Raw genomic sequence first — 23362 nt, 5'->3', positions numbered from 1 at the left:
TCAATCAGTTGTAGATAGTCTTCGTCATATGGACATAAGAACGATATATATTTGTCCTGAGTAAGATACTTAGTTGTGACTAACTCATTTTAATGGCATAGTTTTTTTTTTTTAATGTGCTAGATAAGTGTAAGAAGTATCGGCGTAAACATTGTTTTTTTTTTAAACAAAAACTTTCCATATCTCTTTTTTTTCTTTTTTTTTTTTTTTAATTTTTTTGTATGATGATTAATCCCAAAAGTCAGATATTGATAATAATGAACAAGCCTTTACTCATGTGACCATATATAAAGTGTATTTAGTCATCACTCATGTGATATTTAAAGCGATAACCAAGTAGCTAGTAAATGCCTTAAATTTGAATCCCTTTTTTTCTCTTCTTAAAACCTTCCAATTGTAGCATCCCTATCCTATTACTTTCCCCAAACACAACTAAATTAAATTAAAATTAAGAGAAATGCTAAGGAGACTTGCTCAAAGTGAGCTCTTCATAAACTCTTTGACATAGTTTAATGTTAATTTTAGTCTCAACATTTTAAAACATTGTACCAAAAACATGAAGTGACGGAGAATTTATGAAGAGTCTCACTCTTGAGAATCTCCTTAGCATTTCTCTAAAATTAAAACCCTTCCTTTCCTTCTCTTCCCTTCTCTTCCCTTCTCCTCCTCATTTCTCTCCAAGTCCAAATCCAAAGTGCAACACAAAAAATATTAGGACTCACAAAAAACACACCTCACCCCATCACACCGCACATTCATTTCTAGTACTGCTATAGTCTCTCTCTCTCTCTCTCTCTCCATTGGGGAGGTCTTCTTCTAAAGTCCAACCCCCCTTTTATTGCCGAGTCCATTGCACTCTCTCCCCCTTCACTCACACATTCACTTCCACCTACACACAAACTCTCTCTCTCCACAATTTTTCTTAGGATTTATGGCCAAAGGAAGTGGACTCTCCATTGATTCAGATCCATTTTCCTTCTCTCTCCACAACCCTATAGTCCTCAACTCCTTCCAGGAAGACCAATATAACCACCACCTCCCACCACTCTCCACCACCAGAAAACAACTTCACCACCACCACTCATCACTCATGCTCATGGACAACTCGACCGCTATTCGCCGCCGATCTCCTACGCCCCCTCCTCCCACGACTATCCAGTTCGCTGTCAACCTCAACCGCTCCAACGACGACGATGTTCAGCACTCTCCTGACTCACCACCACCCTCCAACGAGCAACGCAAAGTCATCAACGAGCGGGACTTCTTCGCCGATAGCAAGAACCACCTCGAAAAGTCCGTCGGCTCCGACTACCCTGCCGATAAAATGGACTTACATGGCCCCACGGACATGGAATTCAACGTAAATGTAAGCGACCCTTTTCGCCATTTTGTTCTTGAGGCACGGATCCAGCCTACCCTAGGTATAGTGTTCTTCTTCCTCCTTCACACAGCCTCCATCTGCCCTTTATCCTCCCTCAGCGCCTAATAACCTCAAAATGTTTCTCCTTGCTTTTTTCTTAGTCCAAAATATCCGATTAAACCTTAAAGTTTGACCTCTCGAAAGCTTGGTTGTCATATGAATTGCCTCAGTCGTGAAGCATGAAGAGCTGGGCTACCGAAGAGTGCATCGCACAGCGCATCTGCGTTTCTTGGCCACCGCAGTTTTGGTCCATGCCAATTACAAAAAATAAATAAATATATATTCGTAATATATAAAACTTGTATCATAGAACGAAGAGTACAACTGCCCCCAATATCTTCCCTTAGCTCAACCCATTTTAAAATTCTAGGTCCGTGCATGCGAGTTTTTGTTCATTGTGTTATTCATTTATAGTTATAGATTTTTTTTTTCATTCAACTCCTGGTCATTTATCAAATTTGAACTCATAATCTCTTTCATGAGACGGATTTTTGCTGGTTTTAATTTTTGTCTTTGTGTTTTTGTAACTTTGTAGACTGGTTTGAATCTTCTGCTTACAAACACTAGTTCTGACCATTCAGTGGCGGAAGATGGTATTCCATCAAACATAGAGGATAAAAGAGCTAAAAGTGAGGTAAAAATGAAAATCTAACTGTTATTTTTTTCCTTCTAATGAAACTTCAACGGTACTAGAGATATTTTATTGAACTGCAAAAAAAACTTACACCTTGATCAATTTAGCTTTACTTTTTTTGACCTGTGATTGAATTTTGGTTCTTCTGTTTTTCTCAGCTCGCTGTTCTTCAAGCTGAGCTCCAGCGGATAAACGTGGAGAATCAACGGTTGAGGGGGATGCTTAATCAGGTGACCACCAATTACAATGCTCTTCAGGTGCAGTTGCTGAATTTGATGCAAAGCCAGAAGGCTGATCAGAACAGTAGTGATGCCGAAGGCCATCGAGTGGCGTTGGAAGAAAAGAAGCTTATGAATGGAAATGGATCATCACTAGTGGTGCCGAGGCAGTTCATGGATCTTGGGTTGGCTGCTAAAAATGGTGATGCTGATGAGCATTCACAGTCTTCGTCTGATGAACGAAGTTGTGGCGAACGGTCTGGCTCGCTTGGAGATAATGTGAAGGCTGCAGGGCACAGTGATGACCAAGGGATCGGTTTTGATCACAAAAAGAAGGATTTCGGGAGACGAATTGGGAGAGAAGAGAGCCCAGATCAGCCGTCACAGAGTTGGGGGCCTAACAAAGTTCCGAGGCTCAGTTCTCCGAAAGAGGTTGATCAAACTGAGGCTACAATGAGGAAGGCTCGGGTCTCGGTTAGAGCTCGATCCGAGGCGCCTATGGTATGTGCTTTTGTACTGAATTGGAATAGTGTTATGAGTGACATTGAATTTCTGTTCCAACATGCTTGTTGATTTGCTAAATTTGTTGGGTTTTGATATAGATCACTGATGGATGTCAATGGCGAAAGTATGGGCAAAAGATGGCAAAAGGAAACCCTTGTCCTCGTGCTTATTATCGATGCACCATGGCTGCTGGTTGCCCCGTTCGAAAACAAGTAAGCTAAGCTCACTTAGGGTAACTTTCTCTTATTAGATACAGGAAATGTTAACTTGTCAAATGTGAATTAATTAGGAACATACAATTTTAGTCGTTGTAGTAATTTGAGTTACTATTATGATCAAACAGGTACAAAGATGTGCAGAAGATAGGACAATCCTAATCACTACATATGAAGGCAATCACAACCACCCATTGCCTCCGGCAGCAATGGCAATGGCATCGACTACATCATCCGCAGCACGGATGTTGCTCTCAGGGGCTATGCCGAGTGCCGACAGCGTAATGGACTCAAACTTCCTCAGCAGGACAATCCTCCCATACTCCACTAGCATGGCCACCATCTCCGCCTCAGCGCCATTCCCTACTGTTACATTGGACTTAACACAGTCACCGAACCCTTTACAACAATTCCAAAGGCCACCAGGCCAATTCAACATTCCATTCCCAAACCCTAATCAGAATTTCACCAGTGGCCCTTCCTCATTGCTGCCTCAAATTTTTAGTCAGGCGCTATACAACCAGTCCAAATTCTCTGGCCTCCAAATGTCACAGGATACAGACCGTGCGGCCGTCCAATTAGGTCACCAATCGCAACCCGGGCAGCAGCAGGGCTCACTGGCCGATCTTACTGCCGTCACCGCTGCCATTGCAGCTGATCCAAACTTCACTGCAGCCCTAGCAGCTGCCATCACCTCTATCATTGGCAATGCTCATCCAAACAACAATGTTGCCAACCCAGCAACCAACTCAAACAACAACAATGCCAATGCCACCAAGCAACAGCAGTAGCGATTGCAAAAATAAACTTAGCAATTCTAGTTTTTCAGGGAATTAAAGCATGCTTTATTATTATTAGTTTTCGATTAGGATTAATTACTTTTGTTTTGGGATGGGAGAAAAAGAAAGTGAAAATATACATGCTTTGTTTTTCTTGTATTTTTTTTTTTTTTTTTTTTGGGTGGAGGGGATAAATTGATGATAGATATTATTTTCTTTGTCATTTGGAATAATATGTTCACATTGTATGTCAGTACAAAGTAACATAAAAACGAAGAAAAAAACAAAGAAAGAGGAAAGAATGCAAATTGGTTCTTCCATGTTTGTATGCATACGGAAATGGAGAGATTGATGTTTTGGCACTCTCTCGTCTTATAATTATTTATGCCAATGTTCTATGTTTTCCGATTGACCAATCAAAACCTAGATAGAATCACAATTAGTCTTGGTACGATGTGAGCTGTCAGAAGACTTTAGATTCAATTTACATTTAAATAGAGAAACAAATTATATTTTAAAAAAGTTTAATATCTAGTTGTGTTTGAGTTCATTGTAACGGCCTAACTTTATAATAAAATTTGTAAACCACTGCATAAAATGTTCATATAAATATCTTATCGTTTGTAAAAGAGACAAAAAAAGGTTGGAAGGGGAAGAACAAAGTGAAAGGATAAAGGAAAATGAGTATGGAAGGAAGAATAAGAGGGGATTTTATTCTTTTTTTGTTGTTGGAGTTATGTGTATTAAAAGGGGAAGTCAAGGGAAGGAGTCAACAAAACCGTCTCGGAGTTATGGGCTTAGTTTGACACGCAAGGAAAGTGAGGAAAGGGGAAGAGTGAGAGACTTTTTTGGTTTTTGTTTGTCACGTTTGGTGCTACCAACTCTTGCCATTTACCTATTTGGCAAAGCTTGTTCTTAAGCTTCACCCAATTCATGACAGGGAAAATATACTGCAAATCATAGAAGCAAAAATGGATTATTAGTTATACCATCTCATAGTGTATATAAGGTTATCTCCAACCAAAGAGCTAAACATAGTTCCGTCTAGAATTATAGCCTTGCAAGAAATTATTATTAAATAAATAGTGTTAGGTCATACTTATATATCATCTCTAACTAAAGAGGCTAAACATAGCTCTCTCAATAATTTATTAGTTTTAAGTTATAGTTTAAATTTATTGATTAATTTAATAGAACTATCGGTGGACATTTTCAAATCTAGCCGTTGAATTTGAATCAATTATTGCATATGAGGAGCTGGGCCCCAAGAAACAGGCTAAGAGTAGGGCTACATTTGGCCAAATAATGGTCTGGTGGATTGCATAGAATTATAGCCCAGCCCTCTGTAACAACCCGTCCAGGGATTTACGGAAGAAAAAGGGTATTTTTGTAATTGTCACATCCCGACCCGGGACTCCACCACATCCTGAGCTCAACTCCATTGTAGCACAATATTGTCCCCTTTGGGCCCTGATCACGCCCTCACGATTTTGTTTCTCAGAACTCACACAAGAACTTCTCAGTGGGTCACCCATCATGAGAGTGCCCTCGCGTGAACTCGCTTAACTTCGAAGTTTCGATGAACTCCAAAGCCAGTGAGCTCCCAAAAGGCCTCGTGCTAGGTAGAGATAGGAATATACATATAAGGCTTACAGGATCCACTCCCCTGGGCGATGTGGGATGTTACAATCCACCCCCCTTAGGGGTCCGACATCCTCGTCGGCACACTCGCGCCCAGGGTTAGGCTCTAATACCAAATTGTCACATCCCGACTCGGGGCCCCACCACATCCCGGTTTCGACTCCACCGTAGCACGATATTGTCCTCTTTGGGCCCCGATCATGCCCTCACGATTCTGTTTCTGGGAACTCACACGAGAACTTCCTAGTAGGTCACCCATCATGAGAGTGCTCTCGCGCGAACTCGCGTAACTTCAAAGTTCCGATGAACTCCGAAGCCAGTGAATTCCCAAATGGCCTCGTACATGGGAATATATATAAAAGGCTTACAGGATCCACTCCCCTGGGCAATGTGGAATGTTACAATCTCAGTTTGGAGATGATTTTTGGGCACAGCAAGCCATTTTTTTGCTCTTGGACCTTTAGCCCTCTCCGTTGGAAATGGCCTAAGGTTAAAAAGACGCTTTAAGGTTAAAATTGGAGAAAAATAAAACCAAATATAAATTTATAGTTGTAAAATATAATATGAATGTCGCACATATGAATGCATGAAGAAGAAAACCAACATGCAGCCAAAGTGAATCTTGGTGACAACAATTAAAAGCTTTAGGTGGAAAAGTGTCAGGGAGATGAAAAAGTAAAAATAAATGATGACTTTTCACTCATGCCATTATTTCCTACAGGTGTAAGGCTTCCTATTATAAAGGGACATTTGTAATGTAAAGATCGTCCCATCTTTCTATCTACCTATCTTAGCAAACAATTTGTGTCAATTTTATTCTTTCTCTTACACAAGATCAAAAGTAGAAAGTGAATACCAATCTCCTTTCCTTCTCTACTTGCATTAATTATTTGATACATTTACGAAGACAAATAATGTGACACATTGCTCCAATTCCACTTTGATCTCTAGCAAAGGTTTTCTGTCTCACTTTTACCTATTTATAACTGTAGTGTTTGTATGAGACTTCAACTTTTTTGGACTAAAAAGCCACCTATAAATTATGGCAGAATATCTAAAATTAATAAAGTGTGAGAAAATCATTCTCTACAGTTTGGTACATGATGCTAGAGGAATACAATCACCTGTTTTATTTGGTGATTTGTAGGGTGTGCAGTGATATTTTTCTTATAAAGGTATTAGGCTCAAACTTGTAAGTAGTAAATTCGGTATCAATTTATTCTACAACTTTTAATGTAAATATATCGTTGTACAAAAAACAAAAATAGAATTTTCCATTGTTCTTTTGCATCCCTTAAGCACTACTCTCTTTAAGTGTGACAAAATACCGCAACTAATCGTGCATTGCTTGTATGTTCTATAACTACCAAGCTTTAACATAAAATCTCTCGCGCACATTATTTTTCACGAGTGAGCGGCGAGATCCAGTTAAATCTCAACCCATGGTTTTTGTGTTTGGACCCTTTGGAGAACATCACTCCAAGCTTTGACACCATTGGGCCGCCGCAATACTTCTATCAAAGTCCAGCAGGATGCTGACTTACTATTCTGGGCCTGTTTGTGGGCCTGCGGATTGTCACGTCACACAAAAGGCGCCACTAATACCTAAGTTTCAAAACTAGACTGGTAGTTGCGGCCTAAGGTTAACTGCAATTTTCGGTTGGACCGACAGACAGCCAATCAAAATACGACACATCACCATATCTATTCCGCGAAGCAGCGGAATCCGACCCTCCCTTCTCCGGTTCTTTTATGTCCTCTGGCTTGAGTTTCCTTCTTGCTTCAGTTTTTATCTGATCCTTCGCAGTTCGTCGTCGTGCTAAAAAAAATGTAAGATTTAATTTAATTATAAGTATAATTTAATGCATCAAAATTAAGTTTCTGATAATTTTTTTCAGAGCTTAAAGCTTTTGAGTCGTTATTTTTGTACATATTTGGATTGTTTTCTTCTAATGTTTGCACCTTTATTGCTGATTGAGTTCTAGGGTTACTTAGAATCTGTTTGGTTCCTGAGAAAATATCAGGAAAGGTTAAAAATATGGAATTGGAATGCAATTTTATGTTTTTTTAGTGATCAAACATATAGACCATGTTTATGTTTTGTTAGAGCATTTGATTTTCACTACTTGCTTAAGTTAAAAGTGATTTTTGAGCAACAAATTTGCGCACTTTTTGTTGCAGTTGTCGAAAATGGGTACTGAATTTAGAGCTGGTTTGGTCACTTCCTTTCTGTTTCTGCTTCTTTCCCATGTGGTGATTTCCACACCCAATGATGGGTTGGTCAGAATTGGACTGAAAAAGATGAAAATAGATCAAACTTGTCATCTGAATAGAAGAAGTAATGGAACGCCAGGAGGTACGATTAGGAAGTATCATTTACGCAGTAATCTTGGGGAGTCTGAGGACACTGATATCGTTGCACTAAAGAACTATATGGATGCTCAGTATTTTGGTGAGATTGGTATTGGAACTCCTGCTCAGAAGTTCACTGTGATATTTGACACCGGAAGTTCTAATCTTTGGGTGCCCTCAGCGAAGTGTTATTTCTCGGTATAGCTCATAAAGTCATTTTTTTTCGTTTTTGTAATTCTTTTTGTATTAGAAATGTTTAGTCAAATGAAGTTTTCTTACAAGTTGGTTGGCTTTCAAATTGGATTGCAGGTTGCATGCTATTTACATCCCAAGTACAAGTCTAGCCAGTCAAGTACATACACGAAGAATGGTACGCTTCCATTCCCCGTTTCAATTCATTCACTTTCTTATAAGATTTTGACAGTCCAATGGGAGTGATCAACCATATCCTTAACTGCTTAACGGGATTTGGGGGGGCGGGGGGGGGCGCGAACTGACACTCTTTAAAGATTGATATAGAGACTGATTGTAAGTTTTGTTCATAAGCCGTGGTTTCATATTCCAATGTAGGCAAATCTGCGGCAATCCAGTATGGCACTGGTGCAATTTCAGGTTTCTTCAGCCAGGACCATGTCCAAGTTGGCGATCTTGTTGTCCAGGATCAGGTTTGTTTTCTTGACAGAAAGTAGATTTGGTGATGTTTGGTGTTGTGGACTTTACCTCTGCTATTTTTGTTGGTTATAGGACTTTATTGAGGCAACCAAAGAGCCTGGCGTCACGTTCGTGGCTGCTAAGTTTGATGGTATTCTTGGACTTGGTTTCCAAGAGATCTCAGTCGGAGATGCTGTTCCTGTCTGGTAATTCAGTGCCACTTTGTTCGTAAAAATCATGAATCAGTCGATTCAATTTATAAATTAAAACTAACACTCCAAATTCTGTATTTTACTTGCCTCTCCACAGTTGTAAGTCCTCGTTGCTAATCTATTTTTACTGTACATTTGCTATTATAACAGGTATAATTTGGTCAATCAAGGTCTAGTTAAAGAACCAGTTTTCTCATTTTGGTTAAATCGCAATACTGAAGGGGAAGAAGGGGGTGAGATTGTCTTTGGTGGGGTTGATTCTAGTCATTTCAAGGGTGAGCATACTTATGTTCCCGTGACTCAAAAAGGCTACTGGCAGGTTCGCTATCCAAAATCTTTTCATCTTTTGCAGATTTTTCTACTTGATATATTTTTTTGTTTCATACTTACTTTTTGTTTCTGTTATTTGCAGTTTGATATGGGTGATGTCTTAATTGGTGGTGAATCATCTGGTACTGATCCGGAACTTGTTTTTGAAACCTTATTATGTCTAGAGTAGATGCTTCCTATGGCCTCGGCCAGCTTGCTTGTTATTGTATTTGAAAGATTGCCATCGCACTTTCCAGGATATTGTGCAAGTGGTTGTTCAGCAATTGCGGATTCAGGAACCTCCCTATTGGCTGGGCCAACGGTATGCCTTGTCGATACTCTTATTTCTTAGTACTCAGTTGCCAATATATCAAGAAGCACAGCACAAGACATACAGATACAATGCTAAGGCATATCCGTTGCTTATAGGAATCCCAGTTCACCGTGATCTTATCATGCTTATATTCACATTTAGCACTTCTGATTAATGTTATTAACTTATTTTTTAATCTCGCTTTTTCAGACTGTTATAACTCAAATCAATCATGCCATCGGAGCGTCTGGTGTTGTAAGCCAGGAATGTAAGATAGTGGTTGAACAGTATGGGAAAACCATTATAGAAATGTTGGTAGCCAAGGTATATAGATTTGAGTTTTACTTAATATTTCTATTGGTGCCTTTTAATGAAACTTTCATGTTCTTTAATCATTTTAATTGATATAAGTAGATAATATTGCTTGGTCAGTTTCTCTTTGGTTCTGCTTGCCATAAAATCTCCTTGCAGTAAATTGAATTTTTCTTTTACTGGCATGTTTTATAGGCACAACCCCAAAAGATCTGCTCTCAAATTGGTTTCTGTACTTTTGACGGAACTCGTGGTGTGAGGTAGATGCAGTTCAACCTATTTTCTGAAAGTTATGGTAGAAGGGATGGTGGTAATAATGAGCTAATTAGGTCATCCTGGTTTTAATGTGCCTACTTCTTTACAGCACGGGGATTGAAAGTATGGTGGATCAGAAACAAGAAAAGAAATCTGATGGCGTGCATGATGCCACATGTGCTGCTTGTGAGATGGCAGTGGTGTGGATGCAGAATAAGCTAATGAAAAATCAGACAGAGGAGCAGATCTTGGATTATGTCAATCAGGTAACTCAACTTCCCTATCATCTCTACGTGAAACGTCCCTTGCAGCATGCTCATCTTGGCATTTGCACTTGCAGCTCTGTGAACGACTTCCCAGTCCCAGTGGAGAATCAGTAGTAGAGTGTGATGCTCTATCTTCATTGCCCAGTGTCTCGTTTACCATTGGTGGTAAAGTATTTGACCTTGATCCAGAACAGGTATGGTGTCGTGACATTACCCTAAATCTTTTCATTGAGCACACAAGTAAACTACTTATCAACTTTATGTACATGCCCAATTGTGAAACGATCTCCAATTTTCCGTCCTTTTTGTACTTAATCTTGAAGCTTCCTGAATCTAATTTCTGGAAATCTAGTAGTACACACGAGATTGTGTATTTTTCAGTCTCTACAATCCATATAGGCCCCAAGGATGACCTAAGCAGTTTTCGTGAGCTATTTTCCAATCTAACTTCATTAACCATGAAGCAGTTATACATATAGCTAGGTTGTCAGACTTAAACTTTTACCGGTTACTGGTTAGGTTTCCGAATAGTCTTAGAATTGATTTTATGCGTGCAATATGTTGTTTTTGTGGAACTGCATTAATACACTTACGAAAGACTTATCAACTTCGAGCTGTCATAGTGAGTTCTCTGCTGGAAACTGTACTGTAGTACATTTTAGTATCAGTTACTATTCGCATTACATTTATTTTTTTTCGGTACAAAGGATACGATGAATGACATTTAATTATTGCCACAGTAGATATTATTGAAGTTGATGGATTATTATCATTGTTCATAAAACCATTCTTCGCCGTTTTTCGCCGGTATTCAATCGTTCATTTCGTGTGTTATCTGTTGGTATCAGTACGTTCTCAAAGTTGGGGAGGGAGTCGCAGCTCAATGCATCAGCGGATTCATAGCTTTAGACATCGCACCTCCTCGTGGACCACTGTGGTATTTATCTCTTTGAACTTCTACCTTCTTTCCAGCAATGTCATACAGAAATAATTTGCAACTAATAACAATGGTGTATATGCATGTGATGCAGGATTTTGGGAGACGTTTTCATGGGTAAGTATCACACTGTGTTCGACTATGGAAACTCGTCAGTTGGATTTGCAGAAGCAGCTTAGACGCAGGGCTGATTCTATATTTTCTGCTAGCCTACTTTTGTATGTAATCTCTACTTACATCACAAAAAGTTAGATACAATGGAAGTTGTTTATGTGATGGATGATGGACACGATTCTTGGATAATCTTGCATCTGTGAATATTTGAAGACAAGATTTGCTAACTTCTGTACAAGAAAACTTGGTATTGCAATATATACATGGTGTTGAAATTGACAAATTCGTTTTCTTTAATTTTTTTGCAATGCCTAACTTTTATCAAGTGTTCATGTTTCACACAGGGTGGCCTAAGGGTTGGGAACGAATTTCTGGTCTGTATTCTAAACGGCACTTCTTGGGTTCGATTCCTAACGTTGATGAATCACACGATGGTGACTAATGGGAATTGAAATGTCTTTGTAAGTCTTTTCGGCCTCTAAAAAAAAAAATTAAATTACTTTAGCAAAATCATCAGCTGGGGTTTTTTATGAAGAAAAAAAAAACTTTTATCAAGCGTCACAATGACTCCAATGTGACATGAAACATCTTAGGCTTCTACCAACATTTGTACACGTGGTTAATTGCAAAACCATTTTATGAAAAGCTGATATCATTTGTTTGAATTTTGAGCTCACATATCAAGCAAAAAAACTTCAGTGACTTTAACAAAAAACTTCTGGTACTGTACATTTTAACGAAAAATTACATTTTTACACTAAAAAGTCAATAATGATATCATTTACTTTACCTTTTATTTTGTCAGTTTCGTTAAAACTCAAAATTTTCAAGTCATTTTCATTAGTTTTTCCAAAACGTTTCCTTCCTCCACCTTCGATGCTATTGCTGGTGGTATTCCAGCCCAAAATTGTGTGATTCACTTTGAAATATCACTAACGTGTAACTCTACATGATCGATTTGAAATACTGTCAGTGTAGGTCTTAAGTGCATGCGAGTTTTGTTTTAGGAATCACACTTGCATGCAATAGCAGTGTTAATGACATACGTGGATAAGAATCATATGCAATTTCATCAATACTACGTTGATAGTTTTTTCTATCAATCATGCATTATTATATAAGAAAATCAAAATATTTAAGTGTCACATGACAATACTTAATTGACTTAAAATACCGTCATATGTCATTTCGAGTTTTACCTAGAAATCACAATTATATGTTCTAGAAGCGTTAACGATATGATATCGTTTTCAATTTGGACTCGCCTGAGTACGTGGTTGAAGCAGAAAGAGACACAATATTGGAAAGCACTTTTAGTCCTCAAAGTCTCTAACTAACAAACTACAAAGTGACATATAAACAAACTTGTTATGTGTGCCGAGTCATTTATGATTTCCATCTGTCCCATCACCCACACAGACAGAGAACGAAAGCACTTCCTATAACGGCACGTCCAAGCAAGCAAATCCATTATCCAACTTTACTCATTGAGATGCCGGCTACAACAAACCCTAGCTATCATGCTAAACCAAAGCAAACCCTCATTTAAATTTTCCAACAACCCTAACAACTCACAACATTGTAAAACTGAAATAATTTTAGATGAAACACAAATTAGGTCAAGGTAAATTGATACCATGACTCGCAATCGAGATCTTGGCATTTTGGAATTGATTAAGACACCGACGTCTATGACTTGGCCTGAGGACTGAGGACTGATGATGCCCTGAACAAATATGATGTCGTCATAACAGATCATCGTGAATTGAAATTCCTAAATTTTGGAACTTTGGGTATGGCATTACCCCCAAAATACTGATTAGCTCCATGCCATTTGCATGATTAGCTGCGTTGTTGTTACTTCAGCTCACCGGCCTCATGCTTTGCGTTTAAAACGAGCTAAGATGAGTGGGGCTGCGAATTTTATAAGCAAATATTTTTAGGGCAAATAATGGTACAAATCAAGTAGGACCAATGCAGTTCATAGGGTTTCAAGTTCTTGTTTCATCTTATGCCAAATCAAAAGTGCAAAGCCTTTAATTCAGTACCCCTTAATTGTTAGAAAAGCTAGCAAAGATGGCAAGCTCACACTCACAATGTTACATGAAACGGGGTAATTGTTAAGAGTATGAGTCTCACATTAGGGAAAGAATGAACTTTGCATGTGCTGGTTAGAAGTAATTGAGCCGCTACTTATATTGTCACTTGATTTTATGGTGAAACCCCAACTTCTTTTATGATAACAGAACAGATTGTCTCAAATGTGAAGTCCAACGGAACGTGCTCCACATCACTTGATTTGTGTTATCCACGTGCTAAACTTGAACATTCGCCACACGTGAGGGGACGTGTTAAGAGTACAAGTCCCACATTAGGAAAATAATGAACCTTGCACCTTCATATTACCAATTTATTTTATAGTGAAACCCATATTCCTTGGGTAATCGCTATCATAATATCTTGATCTAATAATATGATAATGGTTATCATGATGTCTTGATGTAATAATATGATAATATTTGCAAGTTTCTCTTGACATTGTACTGTGCTATTGCACTGAAACACCATACATAAGAACTGCTTCATGCAAGTTGGTCTGCAGAGTCACAGCTATATAGTTTAATTTACAAGAAAAAGCATTCTGCAATTTGTTTATCCTCTGCCGCAAGGGAGACATAAGCCACCCTATGCCAAGGACCACAGCCCACACCAACAACCCTTCTTTTTTGTACTTTTCATTTCAATTGCATCAAAGGCACGTAAACCTTGTCACTTCCACAAATACAACACACATAAAACGTGCCCTTTAATAACCCTCAACACCTACGTGTTCAATTCCCTATGGTTCATTTTTAGCCTCCAATTGCACGAGTAACGAGTACTGAATGATGAGTTTTTCTCTCATTGAAAATGAACTAGAATCATATACGAAAATGTTATATTGTCATTGTTTCGTTGGATTAGAAATCTGTCTCACACATTAGTTAATTCAATCTCGAATTCAAATTATATTGTTCATATTCTTAGTCATATTATAGTTTGAATTCAACTCTGAATATGTACCGCATATTTAGTCAACTCATGTTTAATTATGTTATTTAGTTTTACCATGCTTGTCATAATATTGTTCAACATTTGATTGTGAATCTGTAACACACGTTAGTTTAACACATTCTTAGTAATGTTGTTTAGTTTCAGTCTACAACTTAAATATTTTTCTTGCAACATAACACTGGTAAGGAAACATTACTCTAATTATATATAAACATGACTTATGTATAGTTATCTTACAAGCCACGCATAAAATTTGAGAATTGTTGGTGGGGATACTCACTCTTGGTCCAACTAACTTAACAAGTTTTGGACAGAAATTAGATATTTAGATGGTGGTTAAGTATGTGTGTGAGTGAGACAACAAATAGAAGATTTTTAATTAGGTTTTTGTTGCCATTTTACTTTTATAACCCCAAAAACAACTAATCTCACCTGCTTATTTACTGTGGATATTGTTTAGTCAATCGGGACTCACTTTGTTTTCCCCCTTTTTTTGCTTCTGAATTGATTCCTCTCTTTAACTCTTTCGCAAGTTCAATCCACCACCCCACTTTCTAGCTTTTATTGGTGCATCAAGTTTGTCTACCATCTTGTGTTTCATTAATTAAAGGGTCGATCAAATATACTATATAATTTAATTTAATTTAACCACCGCAAGGTGGCTTAATGGTTAGTGAAGAATTTCAGGCTAGTATTTCACACAGTTCGTCTTAAATTCAATTTTTAGCGTTGGTGAATCATACGATGATAGCCATTGGAATACTGAAATGTCTCTATGAGTTTTTTCACCCTCCGAAAAGCTGAACTGCCTTGGCGATACCACCAAATGGCCCCGCTTTTAAAGAGAAAAACAAAAAAAAAATATAATACAATTTATAGATATTCATATATACATATTGAAAAATGCTAGGGAAATCATATTTTGTAGACCACACATGATGTGATCGTTAATGGTTAGATATCTTCTTTAATGATTAAAAAAAAAAAAAAAAAAACTCATCAGCGTACATCATATGATCTACAAAAATAATTTAAGAAGATCATCTATCTAACATCACCCATTCATATTTTTTTGGTTGGCATAATAATGTAGTGTGTACGTACGGTGGAAGTTAGAGATCGAATGACGTTTAATATTTCAATTAATTTTAAAATAAAAAAAATAAATAAGTTTAAGAGTAGATGAATTCACATGAGGTTTTTTTTTTTTTTTGGTAAATAAAACATGAGGTTTGAAGCAACAAAACGTAGCACATGCATTAATGAACCCTTATATATGCTACGTGTGGTTTATTAGTGATTAATATAATTTAATGGTTTCATTCCCTTCGTTATTTAATTATAATTAATGGTATGTACCTTCTAATTTACTACCAAGATTATTCTTTTAGTGTCTTAAATGACACTTTTCGTCTATGATTATAACTTCTTTTTATTATTGTTCTTTCTAGAAAGGATGAAAGTGCTTTATTTAGCATGGTAGAAATCATGTTCACACTCATGTCATGGTAGTTTCTTTTGTGGTGTGTAAGTTACATATGTGAATCATCGTCTTTCCTTTTGGTGTCCCGAGTACACGGCACAGTAGATCAAGATTAATAACACAATTAATTGGAAATTAAAATTAAATTTTTTTTTTTACCTAATTAACATTTGGTGTACCAGATTGTATTTCTGGCTCACTGAAGAATTTCTCATGAAATTGGGATGAATTATTTTAGAGGTGGTGCTATCCACATATATTTTTACCTCTCACAAATCCTTTGTTAATTTTTACTTTTTAATTTTCTTCAATTTATTCGATTCGAAGGTCGAAATTCAAAAAAGAGGTATAGAAGATAAAAATGTTGAGTGACGGCATATCATCAATCATGATAATCCATCGGCAAAGGGTCAATGCAACTTTAGATGGGGTATGTCAAACATCTGAAAAATAACTAGTGTCACAAAATAACAATATAAATTTGCTACGAAAAATTAAAAGACATGTTAAGGAGACTATCTTAAAAATGGAATTTTTTATGAATTATTTGCCACCTCATGTTTTGGTACAATGTTTTAGAACATCATTCATGGATCATTCTTGCAAAAACTTCGACAAATCTAAAACCATTAAAGACATTTATTTGTAGTGAAGAAAGTTGATGAATACGACTCTACAAAGAAATTCTAAACTCTTAATCCAACAGTCATATGGTTTCAAACTTGGGTGATTTTTGGTAAACATGCTCTTTGAGAAAAGAAAGATCTAAAAGATATACGGTTCGAATTGTTGAAATACATTATAAAGTGGGCTGCACACAAAAAATGTCAAAAATTATGTAAAAAAAGTAGTATCACAAATCTGTCCCGATATATATTTTTAGTTAGTGAGACAATTTAGACAAATTAGACAAATAAATAGAATTTGCAGACATTGTTTTAGATCAGGTAAAGCACATTCTTTGAATTTTTGATGTGCCGGTGATGACAAATCAAATTTCAACAAAATATGGGGGTGAAGCATTATAATCGTAAGTCAATCAAATTATGTACCTTCAATTGAGGAAAAATTTGGGTTTATGATTCCTTAACAGAAAAATTACGAATATTGCCTTTGCACAAATTCCACTAATCCAAGATATCTCATTCTAAGTTGTGAATCTATTTAACCGTGACCAAAGGTAGGGTACAATTCTCAACTAGCCTCTTTCGAGTACGAAAGAATAGACAACCATGGTTCGTTAACAATTATTCATTTAAAAAAAAAAAAAATCTAGGGTACCAAAAATCATTTTAAAAAGAAAAGGATTATGCAATGGTGGTAGAGTAAAAATTGGTCAATGCCCACATACAAAAAATAATTATTATCTTGTCTTAACCGTCCTTTTAATTATACCAAATTGTCATATTCCTTTTCTCAACCAAAGAAAGACTTCAAATTTGACAAGACTTGTATGTAGAGTGGCAAACCACATGCTTAAATTCAACCATATACCAAAACTAAAAATTGAGAAAGTGATACTAAAATTCAAACCTGTTTTGGTGGTTCAACGCACCCCCTAAAACCTTACCCAATTTTAATTTCACACATCCTTCCAAATTACAGAATCCCATCCCATTAGCATTATCCAATCCAAGCTAACTATCCAACCTCTCCCATCTCTTGCACCAAACCAAAACCAAATGTCTACCCCAATTTTCCGGTTTGCAGTTGCACGAGAGAGTTTTCAATATGTCGGGAGTACGGCCAACATATCAAGTGTTATAATACAAGTGGTTTGATACTTGAAAAAAATAAATTTCAACCACTTATATTATAACACTTAGGGTATTAGACCGTATTTCCAACGTATTGAAAAATTTCTCACAGTTGCACACTCTTAAACCCCATTGTTGACACATGTCGGCATCTTGTTTCGCCAAATCACACCCGTATAGGAGGCCAATGCCGTCAACCCCACCCAAATTTCGACACGTTGCCGAATTAAGTTAAGGGAATTGTCAACCGTAATGGCGGTAGAGAGAGAGAGAGAGAGAGAGAGACCCAACCAACCAATTAAACTACCCTTTTAAAATATGCCACCTTATATTTGCAAGTGAGTTGGTCCATATATAAAGGCAAAGGCAATAGGCATCTTAACCAACACAAAAGTTTTATATTTTGTACATTCTATTCTTTGCTCATCACCAAATGGAATGGACAAGAGGCTGCACCATTGGCCAAGGCTCATCAGCCACCGTCTCCTTAGCCACTTCTCGCCGCTCCGGCGACAAGTTTGCCGTCAAGTCCGCTGAAATGTTCCATTCCAAGTTCTTGCAAAGGGAGCAGAAAATTTTCTCTGTTTTGAGCAGTCCACATATAGTAAGCTACATGGGGCATGACATTACTAGTGAGAACAACAAGCTCGTGTACAATCTTCTCATGGAGTACGTGCCAGGCGGCACGATCATCGATGCAATTCGCAGCAGCGGAGGCCTAGTTGACGAATCAATAATCAGAAACTACACGAGGGGAATGGTGAAAGGGCTAGACTACTTGCATTCCCTTGGGTTGGTACATTGTGACATAAAAGGCAGGAACATCTTGGTTGGTGAAAACGGTCCAAAAATTGCAGATTTTGGATGTGCTAGGTGGGCTAATCCGGCAGGAGCTTCCGTCGCCACAATTGGGGGCACGCCAATGTTTATGGCGCCGGAGGTGGCACGCGGAGAAGAGCAGGGGTTCGCGTGCGACGTATGGGCTCTCGGGTGTACAATTATCGAAATGGCTACCGGAGGATCAGCGCCGTGGCCTAATGCAGCTGACCCAGTAACTGTTCTTTATCAAATTGCATACTCTAATGAGTTGCCTGAGATTCCAAGCTTCCTCTCAGATCAAGCAAAGCACTTTTTGGAAAAGTGCTTACGGAGGGACCCAACGGAGCGTTGGACGGCTAGTCAGCTTCTAAAGCATTCATTTCTTGGGGAGGAAGAAGAAGAAAAAGTTTTAATTAGTTTTTCTAGCATTACAAAACAAGTTCAAGGATCCACTTCATTTTCTCCAACAAGTATTCTCGATCAAGATATATGGAATTCTTTTGGGGAATCAGAGACTTCGGGCAGCCTTGATCGAAACCCGAGTTTCGAAAACTCCTCCGATGATCAGAGGATCAGGCGGCTGTCATTGTTTTCGGGGGACCCCGGGTGGAGTTGGGATGATGAAACTTGGATCACTGTTAGAGGGAATGATTGTGATGAAAGCAACAGTATCGCGGATGATGATGAATCTGTAGGTAGTGAGGAGGATTTGGATTTAAATTTCTTACATTGCAATAATCTTAGTTGTAGAATTAATGTGGATATTTTAGAGGCCTGCAAAAATGGTAGGAGAAATAGTAGTAGTGTAGGTTTGAGCAATCTCCTTCTTGAGAGGGACAGACTCGACAGCGACAATTTGTTGCATCCTTCAGTTTCAAGCTTTTGGTAATCATAAAAATCTTTATTTTTCTGTCTGTTCTTTTGTTTTACTGCTGTTACTTTTAGTCCGGATGGTGTTGAGTGAACATAATAAGCACAACAACCGCACAAAAGACTATCTTTGTGCTAGTAAGCTCTGTTAAGTTCACACTGTCACGCGATATTATTAATCCTTTCACATTATAACAATATCTTAAAGATATGTTTGAGATTGCTTTTAGAAAGCGTACATAATTTATAACAGCTAAAAGCGTTTTTAAATGCGTTTGACATAAAAAGTTAAAAGTGTTTCTGAGTCATAGAAGCGTTTTCTGGAGAATAACTTATTTAATGCTTCTTTTGTAAGTAGTTAGATTCTTTTAAAAAATCAATGTGATCCAGTTAAAAGTATTTTGAGCATAAATGCCTATGAACAGAAGTGCTTCCTACCAAAACAATCACAAACGAGACTTAAGTCTATGAAATATCTTTCATGCATATATTATGACACGAATACCACTAACATGGTAAAACTCCCAGAACAGAGTGACAGTCCGATTGAAAAACTTCTTGTGCTGGTGGGCCAGTTTGGCTTAATTCCCATGGCATAGAGGAGGAGCCATAATACAATTCTTGGTAGAAAAGGTGTCTGCTCATCAGTTTCTTCATTTGGTAGGTAAAAGAAGGGTGCCAAATTGGGTGTCTACAGTTCCATTCTGCCAACTGCTGCTCGAGTTCGGTGTAGTTCCTCAAATGCAAGTGGCTTAGGAATTAAAATTTTCAGGTCAATATTTACTGTTCTTGGCAACTGTCAGAAACGATGGGCTAGTTTGAGTTGGTATTTGGTAAGCCAGGAACCAACATTTAAAACTGGATCACCAGATTTCTGTTCCCTCTGTTGAAAATAAAAACCAACTGGCAAATTGGCAATCATAATCTTATCTCCTTCAAAGAATATGCAACACCATTTGGGTGGATGTAGTTCTTCCAAGATGAATTGGCCTAAAGTTTTGTTAGTAGCTGGAGAAAGGGTCTAGAAGCACCGGAAGTTTTCAATTCAATACTAATTCACAAACTTTTTTATTAACAATTATGTAATAAAAAAGATATTTGCCTCTCATTTCACAATCTGTAATTTTATATTTGAAAAATCATAAATTAGATTGATCAATGGAGTAGTTTTGTTTTGGGGCTCAATGATTAGTGGAGTATTTGAATATCCTATTATCATTCGTTGTGTTCCCTTTTTTTTTTTTTTTCCTTCCCGATTTATGGTTTTCTCTACTTCAAATAAGTAAATATTAAATACGGATGAAAATTCAAATTTAGAGTAAAAATTCAAAATACTTGTTGAGATTTAATAATCTTTGATTGAGGATGAGCGCATTGATATTTTTAATTACAAAATAAATCTTTTATTGAGGACTTAGGTATAAACTATAAAGAGAAGTCATGAAAGGACCACGATGCATGGTCACATGCCCAATTTGACATTTTCTTTCACTCTAAAAAGTTTAGTGTTATGCTTCTAATTTTTAAGGTTTTTCCGTAGGTTTAGGGGCCCACTATGACGTTTTTACTTTAATTTCTTTCATAGAGTTTGATTTGAGGTTAATGGCTCCTATGCAGTGGCATAGCCAGGAATTTACATTAAGGGGGTCACGAACAAGAAAATTCTCAAAACTATATATGCTTTCATTTATAATTGGTAACTACATATTCTCATATTTTTGAACCTCGTATCACAACATTATTATCAATAGAATCAAATACATTTTTCATTGTTGTACGTAACCAAGTAATCATTAAACCATTGATGTCCATTCATCTTCATTGTATACAACCAAGTTATTATTCACCATTGATTTTTATATGATGTGAATTCTTTACAATATTGATCACTAAAAATGATCTCCCCATTTTGAAAAGGTTGTAGTTTTGGTATGTTTTAATTAAAAAATATTGATAAATGGTCTCTCTGTGCTGTTTGCCTTTAGTTATTATAGGGGTTATATAAAAATTCAAAGGGGAGATATTTGAAGTTATTAGGGTCAGTGGCAGTCAATGCCCCATATTGACCCCGTCACTATTCCTATGGAGTTCAAGCAATTCGTTACTTGTAAGCTTTGAGGAGGAGGGAGAGAGGAAGAAAGTCAGAGAGGTTTAGGGTTTACATCTAAAGAAATGATGATGAGGACGACACCATATCAGATCCAAACTACAGTGGTTGGTTGCTCAACACACTGAAAAGTTAATTTTGTAAGATTAGGAGAGCGTTTCATATTGAGACTGTTGATATAGGCTTTGCATGATTAAACAAAATGGGCACATTTCTCAAGCCTCAAGGTTGACCTACAAATTATAATTACAAACCAAAGCATTTGCTACAAAAGAGAACATGAACTGCAGGTACACCGTACTTACATGCATAGTAGAACAAATGAACATGATATTCTAGTAGTGCTTACTGTTTCAAATGTAGCATATCCCCTAACAAATCGAAATTTCCCGGTACCTGAAATCGCCTATAGTTCTCTAATGTCCTCAAATTGCTTACTAATTCCTTTATCTCCAAGGTGCTGCCATTGTACTCCTTGTTTGTGAACACAATCGATATCAATACAAGGGCATTTCGTCCTTCCAATCCCGATGTCATAGTTAACCCTTGAGCCCTGCCAACGGAGGCTGAGTTTGGGTCTAAGCCTTCCGTTATGGGGTCATCAACGGTGTAAATTGTGGCAAATTGGGTGTAGCTCCAAAGCTTGCCGGAAATACCTACAAGTGGAATGTCTGTGGCATTTGGACCGGCAGTGATGTCTTGAAGGTAGAGGGAGAGTTGGGTTTCTTTGGACTTGGGAGTAGCTCGGACTGGAAGTGGAAATGGAGCCATGGCTAGAACCATGACTAGTATTATGGATTGAGCACTGAGCTTTGGTATGAAGTTTAATGCCATTGGTTAATGCATTGGAGCTAATTGAGAAACGAAGAACAAGCAATTTAGCCTTAGAAATAGCTTTGTGATCTTCAGTTTCATACGGTTAGGGTTTCAAATTATAATTTGAACAAGGGAGCAATTATTTAACTTCTAATTTTTATGCAAAATAATTTATTTACAATATATGTAACAACCTATGCAAGTGTATTATTTTCATGCTAGTGTATTGTTTGTTGCAAGTTTTTCCTAGTTTGTATCAACTCCCACTGGCCTTGTGGTTTTTTTCAATTGGGGCCTTTTGGCTCACCCTTTGTAATTGCTTGCCTGCTTTTGGCTTCTTTGAATCTATGATCTTTCGAATAAAAAATAAATAAAAGCACAAGGCATGAGAAATAACATAAAGGATTATCAAGCCATTCTCTCTCCCTCTCTCCCTTTGCCACAACCTTTTAGTAAAATATGTCACAACGCATTATCTCATGATTCACCATCGTAATTCAAATTATTTTAAAACACGGTCTAAATTGTTGATATTTTTTCAGTCTGATTGCATGAAACATTTTTTTTTTTTTTTTCCGATTGAGCATGAACCCTAATTTTCGATTGCTGAATTTTATATTTTACTGAAATTATTATTTACAGTTAATCAGTTATATTATATTACTGTTGTTGTAATTGTCATGAATTGCATCCTTGTGAATAACAAAGGAGCCATTATTTAACTTCTAAATTAGTTGCATGTTCCTTTCAATACTAATCCACAACCTATTTGTTAATGTTTTGAAATTTTGTAATATTATTAAATCTGCATATAAATTAAACATCCCTTTCACTTTCAGTCAAATTTGAGCATTGCCAAACATTTTATCATATATTTCTTCAATATTCAGTCAATTTCAGATGAAAAAAAGAAGTCCAAGATGGATTTGGGCCAATTATAGAAGTAGTTTGAGTTCCTATTTGGTCCAAAAAGGAAAGCCCAGCATCATGTCCGAGTATGAACACCAAAAATAAAGGGTCCGTTGATTTGTTGCATGCTCAAACTCAAAGCTAAATCGCACAGATAAAAGCAACATTCGTAAGGACATTTTGGTAGTCATGAAATTAGGTTGAAGCCATTCAGCCATTTGACCACCATTAAAGTCTGCACTGAATCCCCTACAAATTAATGAATGTAAACAAATAGCATGTCATTTTAGAGTTGGAATGGCTGTATGCCTAACCTATGCAGAGTAGGCGTCATATTTAGTAATAGGGGATCATAACTTCCTAAAGTATTTCCCATACAACCGGCTTTTTTTTCCCGAATTTTCAATCGAGGGCA

General features: G+C 37.2%; 3 protein-coding genes and 1 pseudogene across 4 annotated transcripts; 3 read left to right on the top strand and 1 right to left on the bottom strand.

Moving 5' to 3' along the window:
- Positions 1-751: 751 nt before the first annotated feature.
- LOC137740977 (putative WRKY transcription factor 31) lies at positions 752-4132 on the top strand. 2 transcript variants are annotated; one of them, XM_068480787.2, is made up of 5 exons: positions 752-1366; positions 1956-2054; positions 2213-2773; positions 2875-2988; positions 3120-4132. In XM_068480787.2, exons 1-5 carry the CDS (start codon positions 932-934, stop codon positions 3780-3782), a joined length of 1872 nt encoding a protein of 623 aa, XP_068336888.2. In that variant the 5' UTR covers positions 752-931; the 3' UTR covers positions 3783-4132. The 2 variants fall into 2 exon arrangements, with proteins under 2 accessions (XP_068336888.2, XP_088556935.1); XM_088700809.1 differs by lacking the exon at positions 1956-2054.
- Positions 4133-7085: 2953 nt separating this feature from the next.
- Positions 7086-11415, top strand: LOC137739408 (aspartic proteinase A1). Its single transcript, XM_068478976.2, has 14 exons — positions 7086-7241; positions 7593-7961; positions 8073-8133; positions 8334-8428; positions 8508-8620; positions 8777-8945; positions 9039-9078; positions 9193-9257; positions 9459-9572; positions 9756-9820; positions 9925-10081; positions 10156-10275; positions 10930-11018; positions 11113-11415. The coding sequence occupies exons 2-14, from the start codon at positions 7602-7604 to the stop codon at positions 11195-11197; spliced, it is 1533 nt and encodes a 510-aa protein (XP_068335077.2). The 5' UTR covers positions 7086-7241; positions 7593-7601; the 3' UTR covers positions 11198-11415.
- A 6397-nt stretch (positions 11416-17812) lies between these two features.
- On the top strand, positions 17813-19159 carry LOC137738709 (mitogen-activated protein kinase kinase kinase 18). Its single transcript, XM_068478182.2, has one exon. It carries the CDS (start codon positions 17860-17862, stop codon positions 19132-19134), a length of 1275 nt encoding a protein of 424 aa, XP_068334283.2. The 5' UTR covers positions 17813-17859; the 3' UTR covers positions 19135-19159.
- A 2278-nt stretch (positions 19160-21437) lies between these two features.
- On the bottom strand, positions 21438-22056 carry LOC137740423 (dirigent protein 1-like; annotated as a pseudogene).
- Positions 22057-23362: the final 1306 nt, after the last annotated feature.

Source organism: Pyrus communis, chromosome 9, assembly GCF_041283825.1.
Source record: "Pyrus communis isolate YQ-2024b chromosome 9, ASM4128382v1, whole genome shotgun sequence".
Lineage (NCBI taxonomy): Eukaryota > Viridiplantae > Streptophyta > Magnoliopsida > Rosales > Rosaceae > Pyrus > Pyrus communis.
The sequence above is the reverse complement of the archived record's forward strand: the minus strand, read 5'-3'. Positions and strand labels throughout refer to the sequence as shown.